This window comes from Primulina tabacum, chromosome 5 (genome assembly GCF_025594145.1).
Source record: "Primulina tabacum isolate GXHZ01 chromosome 5, ASM2559414v2, whole genome shotgun sequence".
In the NCBI taxonomy this organism is placed as follows: domain Eukaryota; kingdom Viridiplantae; phylum Streptophyta; class Magnoliopsida; order Lamiales; family Gesneriaceae; genus Primulina; species Primulina tabacum.
The window spans coordinates 14784430-14793722 of NC_134554.1; the positions used below are offsets into that span (position 1 = coordinate 14784430).

Consider the following 9293-nt stretch of genomic DNA (forward strand, 5'->3'; position numbering starts at 1 on the left):
AAAAAAACATAAACTTGATATATTCTTTTTCCTGGAATGTGTGTTTCTTTAGCAACATAAACACTACAAAGCTAATTGAGTCATACCATTCTAAGTTAAAATTCATGAAAACTGTATCATCTCTGTAAATCTGTGACCTTTTCTCTTTCTCCTCTTTTGGTTTTCTCGAGGATAATGGGATTTCTATTATTGGAAAAATCGTGTGACTGTAGTAGGAATATGAAAAAGATTTTGGTGCTGTTGAAATGGGTTTGGAAGAAATTTCTTGATTTTTAATTTCTTTGTCCAAAAAAACGGAAGGTGGATTTTTCTTCATACTTAGATGATTTTCTTCAACTTGGATAATGTTCTTGCCAGGACCTTTTTATTTTCATGTATATAGCTTAAACTGATCATCACTCAGATGCTCTTTGCATGAAGTTTGGAACGTGAATCGCGAGAATAAATCATATATGATCGATACATAAATCCTGCTGAAATCTGAATTGAGTTTGGGTTCAAAAAACTGAAATTTTATTATATAATCAGTGTAAATCCTGCTGAATTGAGTTTGGTTTCGTTTCATTATTCTCTGCTGAAGATTCATCAAAACTTTTGGGTTGCTTAAACTTAGTGTTATTCGTGCTGGCATCTATGTTCTCATTCAGTATGAAATCCGTGCTCCAACTATAGATTCTCAAACTCGGCTCAACACTTTGCACTAAAGACACGCTGTCCTCTGATTCCTCATCTGACCTCACTACTACATTTTGCTGTTCTTCGACTACATCTTCCCATTAGTCGGTTCTTTAGAGTATCTTAATCAGCTCCTCATCACTCCACCGGTTGGATATATTGTATATATGTGTGTTTGTATGTATAGATCTATATAAGATCGCCTACAAGTTCATTCCTTCCTCCAGCTGAAACTGTTTTCTGGATCGTATTTGGCTGCTGTCATGCTTCATACATCTATGTTCCTCAAATGGAATTTCTGAGGCCACTGTCGATTACTTGCTAAAGAGGTGGCATTTCAAGGTATGTACACCGTAAGTGAGGACTATAAGCAGGGGAACATAAAGAAACTTGTGGGAAATCCGTTATCAATATCAGAACTTTGATGCTCTCGTTGCTTACAATGAAATGATTGAAATGGGAAAGGGCTACACCATGGGATTACTCCTCCCATTGATGTAAAATACTGTTGAAGTCATTGAGAATTCGATATGAAGTGATATATAACTATGGACAATATTCAATTGATCATTCTATGGTTATTCAAACTAACAAAAAATTTCAAAAATTTTAATTCATCCGGATTTATAGGTTTCTAATACATTAAAATTTAATTTAATTTTTTGTTTTAGAGAAGCAATATCATGAATTTCAAATCGAGTATTTTATGTTATTTATATAGTATTTCATGTTAATTATGATAAATTTCAAATTCATCAAATAATATTGTAATATGAAATCAATTTTATTTTGCCAAACTAACGTGTAAATAAGTATAGTTTACATTAAAATTATAATCAAAATCAATGGATTTCACAATAAAACTACAATAAAAATAAATGGATTTCAAATCCATCTCAAGTGCACCCTCTACTTTTTTATGTAATTGAATTGAATGGCTGATGATAATACGGTTTTTTTTCTTAATATATAGCAAAAAAGTAATACAAAATATAATAAGAAAGAGTTTGTTAAAAATGAAAGGTGAAGATAAATTAGAGAAGCTCCATAATCAAAGGGCCTCCTCACCCATTGAAGCTCTCTCAAATCATAGTTTCCTCTACAAGTGGTGACGTTCTTATTGTTCATCATAATACCAAAAATTTAAAATATTAAAAGAGAGAAATCTTGATACCCTTCAAATTTTGGTGAACAAAATCACTTTGTTGATATCCACCCGCCGGTGGCCCGAGGAGGTTCGCCACCCTCCTCGCCGCGTACTGGAAGTCGTCGAAACTCGCATTGTTCCACAGTACATGCGTACATTTAGTTAGAATCTGAGTCCATGGGAGAACAGGAAATTAAGAATTCATCAAATACTGAGAATATTATTGCATTATCCTCATCATCATCTTCATTATCTTCTTCTTGTGACGAAAGAGAGGATTTGCAACGTTTAGAGCGTGCTCCACCCTTCTGGAGGACGAAGAAACGGCTGTCGAAACAACTCTCTATGTGCGAAACACCCCGTGACATGGCGTGGGAGAGGCGCCGTCGTCAATTTCTTTTCCAAGAGAGGCGTCGAAATGGGGTAAACGATGATGTGATCACGGATGAGGACATGTATGAATTGAAGGGTTGCATAGAATTAGGGTTTGGGTTCAACGAAGAAAATGGTCAGAGGCTGTGTCCCACCATTCCTGCCTTGGATCTTTACTTTGCTGTGAGCCGACAGTTTTCTAGTAGTCCCATCTCAAGCCCAGCTAGCAGTAGTGGCTCCAACTCATCCTCGATGTCCCTCGGGGTCCGATCATCATCGTTCGGGAGCCCGACTAGCGATTCTGATTCATGGAAGATTTGCAGTCCTGGTATGTTCCAATATATCATTCTTAGGCCAGTTCGATCATGTCTGACTATTTCCATATATGTTCCATACATGGTTTTGAATAAAAATCAATAAAATCATGTCTTCACAACGAAAATTTTATATCAAACGCTTTTCCGATTTCAATATCACGTTCTTTTTGACAGGACAAAAACTCGTGTGAGACGGTCTTACGGGTCGTATTTTGTGAGACGAATATCTATTTTGATCATCTATGAAAAAATATTAGTTTTTATGCTGATAGTATTCTTTTATTGTGAATATCGATATGATTGACCCGTCTCATAGATAAAGATTCGTGAGACCATCTCACAAGAGACCTACTTTTTTTTGCGAGTTATTTCCTGTTTATCATATGTTTTCACACCATTATTTACATCATCCACTCATTATATCCTCCATATAAATATTTAACAAAATTATATTTGTTTGACGATGAATTTGAAACATTAACATTTGTTTAATATTTGTTCATTGATCGGAATAACTGATCCAATTTCAGATTTCCCATCCAATTCTATCCAAGATATGGGAATAGATGTAGTTTTAGGCAATAATGATATAAATAGACATTTAATACACAGAGAGAAAGGTCTTAGGCAAAAATTAAGGGGGGGAAACTAATTTTGAATTTTTACAGATAAATTAAATTAACTTTGAGTGCCTAATAATATATATGTATGGGTGCAGGCGATGATCCTCAACAAGTAAAGACGAAGTTGAGGCATTGGGCTCAAGCCGTGGCTTGTTCTCTCATGCAATCCTCCCCTTCTTCCTCTCTCTCTTGAAGCTCTACATTTTTATGGATTGCTTGTACAATGAAATTCAAGAGATTGACGATTAATGATTTTCATTTTTTCATGAATATTCACTACAAACGATTATTTTTAATTATACACAGCCTCTCACCAATCCAAGTACTCATATTTTATAATCAGAGACGGAGCTAACATCTTAATTAGTGTAGATAACGATGTACTATTACTAATCTATATCTATATAAATATACAGATTGAATTGTGAATTTTCCTTTATTATCTTCATTAAAATTGTACTCTAATGACACTTTGTCTTCTTTTTATGTAATTAGTTAATTATTATTAATCCATTCACTAATTATTATTTATTACTCTCTCACTCAATTTCATGGCATGACTACAAATAATATCAAAGTATTTGTTCAACAACTAATGATTCGAATCAATATGTAATAATATTATTTATAAATTTAATTGATTTTGTGAAAATACCTTACAAATAATGGTAATAGTGTTATACATTCTTTTATTAAAATAATCAATATTTAAAATATTATCTATAAAATTAATTGGTTTTGTGAAAATACCTTACAAATAATAGTAATAGTGTTATACATTCTTTTATTAAAATAAATAATACAAAAAATTTATATTTAACAAAACAGAAACATTCTTTTATTAAAATAAATAATACAAAAAATTTCAATATATAATAATATTATTTATAAAATTAATTGGTTTTGTGAAAATACCTTACAAATAATAGTAATAGTGTTATACATTCTTTTATTAAAATAAATAATACAAAAAAATTATATTTAACAAAACAGAAACATTCTTTTATTAAAATAAATAATACAAAAAATTTATATTTAAGAAAACAGAAAATAAGAAATTATAAATTTATATGTCGAGGTTTAATCTATATCTATATCTATATTTATATACTAATAATCAATATATTTTTAAATTTAAAATTAATTACTTTAATATTTACATTGACACCAAATTCACAGGAAATCACTATCATAAATACATGTTTATTTTTTTTTGTTTTTCATCTACTCATTTAATAATAATTATTAATATATTTTTATTTTTAAATTTAAAATTAATTACTACATGTTTTCTTTTTCATATATTCTTTTAATAATAATCATTAATACATTTTTATTTTTAAATTTAAAATTAATTACTTTAATATTTACATTGACATCAAATTCAAATAAAATCACTATCATAAATACATGTTTATTTTTTGTTTGTTTTTCATCTATTCATTTAATAATAATCATTAATATATTTTTATTTTTAAATTTAAAATTAATTACTTTAATATTTACATTGACATCAAATTCACATAAAATCACTATCATAAATACATATTTATTTTTTTGTTTTTTTCATCTGTTCATTTAATAATAATCATTAATATATTTTTATTTTTAAATTTAAAATTATTTACTTTAATATTTACATTGACATCAAATTCACAGAAAATCAATATCATAATGTTATAAATTTAAATAAATTGTTAATATTACGAACATGAAGGTAATAATGGGAAAACGAATAGAGATGAGTGTGATTAAACAAAATTAAATTATTAATAAATATTAAGGTCATATAAAACTATTTTTTTTCCCATTTAGAAGGTAGATATATATAGATTACTTATGTATCAACAAAAATACGTGATTGAGAGAAAATGTTTATATGTAAGTGATTTCATTGCAAACATTTAAGTTATTTAATCAATTTTCAATATATGATGCTAAATACATATTACTAAATAATATATTATCTATTAATTAATCTATTAAATATATGACTTTCATTTGTGATCTTACTATTATATTATTATTATTTTTTTGTTTTACAATTTGTCATGTTAATGATATTATTTAAGTCATTTTTTATCTTAGTTTAATAAGATCATTAATAGTGTATTTAACTCAATCCAACTAATTATTATTTTAATTTAATTTTAAATTTAATTTTAATTACTTAAATTTATATATTGTCGTCAAATAATAATATGAAGACAAACGGAGATGAGTCGGACTGAATAAAAATAAATTATTAATAAATATTAATGTCATACAAAATTTCTTTCTCCCATTTAGAATAAAAATATTTTCAGACTCTTTATGTGTCAATAGAGATATGTGATTGAGAGAAATGTTTGTCTGTAAGTGATTTCAAACACTGTTTTTAAGTTATTTAGTCAATTTTTTTATAAATAATGATAAATAAATATTACTAAATAATATGCTCTATTTGATCATTTTTTGTTCTTGCAATGAGAGAAGTTTTTTTACCCTAGCGTTAACATGTTTGATTGTTATATGTCATTTGTATTGATCATGTAATTGTGTTTGGATTGTTTATGTGATTTGTTTGTTTGCACAAAAAAAAGAGAAACAAAATCAAATATCCAACAAAAATGGTTATTTTTCAATTTTTTATTGTTGAGATATTTTGTTAATTTTTAAACACATAATGCATGTTCTCTGTTTGCTTAGATTACTTAGTTTGAAGTGACTTACAAAATATTAAAAAAATTGAAATATTTCTTCGTTTTTACCTTATGTCTCAGAATATTAAGAGATAATATTTTTTATTTATTGGGGCAAATGTATTTCCAAACTTCTGTCTATAAATCAATATTTAATTTTTTTACGACATTATTATATTCTCTAATCAATTTTTTTTACTTAGATTGATAGAAGGCATTTTAATTTGAGTTTTTATTTTCTTGCTTATATTATTTTTGTAATATTATTTATTATGAAAATAATAGGTGAACTACAAAATTTGGTAGGTCTAAGAGTCCTCTGATGAACGACAAATATGGATAAATTATTAAAATATATAATATCCAGTAGATTTTTGGCATGCGATTTTGTTCTAATTCAATGATTATGCATGATTCTAAATTTTAATTATATCACAAGTTAACGCATGCTTTGTTGTTGCTATATATATTTTGTCAATAGTATAATATTTTTCTATGGTTTAAGAAAAATTGTGTGACTTTGAATTATATTTTTACGGCTGCTTTTCTAAATGGTTTTATTATGATTTCAAGGCACCATTTTTCATTTGTGTTTTTTTAAAGAAGTGAAATGAATATCTATAAAACGATGACATTAATAAGGTGTCTTCTCTTTATTTGAAAAAAATATTAGGAAAATTTATACAAATTGTGAATAACATGAGTTAATATTTAATTTGAGAGTGATTTATGCTTTTTATTGCTCGTATATACTTCAATTTCCTTGTTATTGTACTAAATAAATTATTTTTAAACTTTGAGTTATCATTTTTTTAATCGAGGTTGTTTGTGTTATGATTTTTTTATTCGTTTTGGTTAGTATTGTTGGCGGTAATTGATTTTTCTGATATTATATGATGTGTCTTGTTGTTTATATAAAAATAAATATGAAAGTATACCAATCAAAGCCACGTATTTTGGGTCTTCTGTTCTACGAAGAGAATAATAAATAGTTTCTGTAAATTATATAATTTCTTGGTTTTTCATACATATAGTCTACGAAATGCGTCAAATTTTGAACAAAAAAGTTAAGACAAACATAGTGGATGAAAAAAAAAAGACATGTTAAATAAAAAAAAATAATGTTGTGTATTACTATGTTGGGTGCAATAATTGTCCCTGTTTGGTAGAGCCGTCGAACCGTGGTGCTTGAGCTGCTGTGCGGTTTAAAAGATTTGAGTTGCACCATTACTATTAGCTATAGCTTTGGAAAAGCGGCAAGCGCTCGGCCCTACAATTGGTATCAGAGTCAAGGTCACGGATTCGATTCTCATTGATTGCAAGAAGTGCAATTATTGGGAGGGATATTGTCGGGTGCAATAATTGTCCCTGCTTGGTAGAGCGGCCGAACCGTGGTGCTTGAGCTGCTGTGCGGTTTAAAAGATTTGAGTTGCACCATTACTACTATCTATAGATTTTGGTAAAGCGGCAAGCGAGGTCCTATATACTATGTCCTAATTTCTGTATGATATAATTCAAGCACATTTTTTTATAGATATTTGAAATTAAGTCCAACTAAGTAACATGAAACATATACATATATATTAAATCATATTTAAAGCGAAATATTAAGATCAAGAATGATTCAGATTTAAATTTAAACGAAGCACAATGAAGAAGAAATTGAAGAATTGTATGTGTACGTTAAGTGTTATATATTGATTATGTTGTTACTTCATGGTTGTGCGACATATGGATGTCATATAAAATGTCAATATTTCTCAATAAAATAGTTTTCAAAAAGAAAAAATTCTTCATTCAGAAAAAGAAATACATAAAAAACAAATTGTGCATAATTCTCATTCTATTTATAATGGTATGAGAACAATTCTAAAGCTTTGTTGACACAATATAATAGATCAATTTTGTGCATTTTATTGAGACATTAAGTCAGTTTCACTTTATTTCCTCCAATATTATCTCGATATATTTCGATGTGACTACGAGATTTTTTTTGTCTCTTTTTTTAGTCAAAGTGTCTAACCAGCTAATTCATAACATATATGATGATAGCATAGAAAACTTCTCGTCAAATAAATTCACTTAGCCAACTATTGAAATTCAAATAAAATTCTACAATATTTCATCAAATTAATTTTGACTATCATAAAATGCTCATGAAATCCAAATGGTTATATTATTAGATGTGATATTGAATAAGACAAATACTTTGACATATATTTGAATGATATCTCATATGCATATCTTAATTACATTATTCGTATCTCTTCTCAAGATTTTTAAAATACAATAATTAATTTTGTATATCGTTCCACAAGATATAAAATATTATAAAACAAAATATAAACTCGATAGAAGAAAATTTGTTTTGTTTCAATGAATAATACAATATTATGTTCTAAACGCAACAAATGAGATTGAAACTATATCATCCTTATGACATGATGCACGCAATCATTATTTCAAAGGTTTCAAAAAATGACGATCAATATGACTTTCTTGAATTGCGTCAAATTAAATGAGGACACAATTTTAAAATATAGCCATTTGAAGAGATTTCAAGTATTTTTCTCACAATGATTGAGAAATAGTTGTTAAAAATTTATTAACCTTATATCTATATGTTTATAATATTGATACTAAATGTATAAAAATGATATCACAAATATCACAATATTTGAAGAAGGTGCAACATCATTCATTGATTTTGTTGTTGAAGAATATATAAGTTATACATACTTTTAGTCACAGTGAAAACTTATCGCGAGTAAAAGCATTTTTTCTTAGGATTTATAGTTGATGATTGTCAAAAGCTGAAAAATCATTTAACAACAAAAAAAATAGTCGGAAAAAATAAGATTATCAGATAAAAACAATGTAGAAAACCGAAAGAATGTCGTGATAAAGAAGCAAACTATGAGCATGTCAGATCCCGGATAAGGATTGTAAATAACATAATATATGTTAAATACGATCAGATACTTGCTGAGCATACCAAAATAGTTATATGCATATTATAACAAACTACGACAAAGAGTTGTTGAGTTCTCAAAATCAACCAAGAAGCATATTGGAAAGTGTTTCGAGTGGATAAGATAATTTCTCTTATTCATATACCGTCTATGGTCATGATTTTTTATTTTTTATGGCTTAGTTTGTTTCAGTTGATAAATGTTATTAGCCATGTTTTAATTCATTTAAATATTATCAAAATTTCGTACATATATTTTCAACAGTTTAGGTTTTTACGTGCAACGCACGTGCATTTTTCTAGTAAATTATAAAATATGTATAAATCTTTTAATCAAGTAATTATAAAATCTAATTGCTTTGAATTTAATTGACATATATTATTTTATATTATGTTAAGAAATTTTTTAGCTTGGATAATATTAAAATTTATGGTTCCACCATCGTCGGTGTGGATTAGGGTTACGGAAGTTCCGTGAGTGTGAAAACAAGTAAGAAAAATGCTTAA

At 27.5% G+C, this 9293-nt stretch overlaps 1 protein-coding gene across 1 annotated transcript; it reads left to right on the plus strand.

The window, feature by feature from the left end:
* The first annotated feature begins 1770 nt into the window (after window positions 1-1770).
* LOC142546931 (uncharacterized) lies at window positions 1771-3406 on the plus strand. The gene is made up of 2 exons (XM_075654921.1): window positions 1771-2522; window positions 3230-3406. Exons 1-2 carry the CDS (start codon window positions 2000-2002, stop codon window positions 3325-3327), a joined length of 621 nt encoding a protein of 206 aa, XP_075511036.1. The 5' UTR covers window positions 1771-1999; the 3' UTR covers window positions 3328-3406.
* The last annotated feature ends 5887 nt before the right edge of the window (window positions 3407-9293 follow it).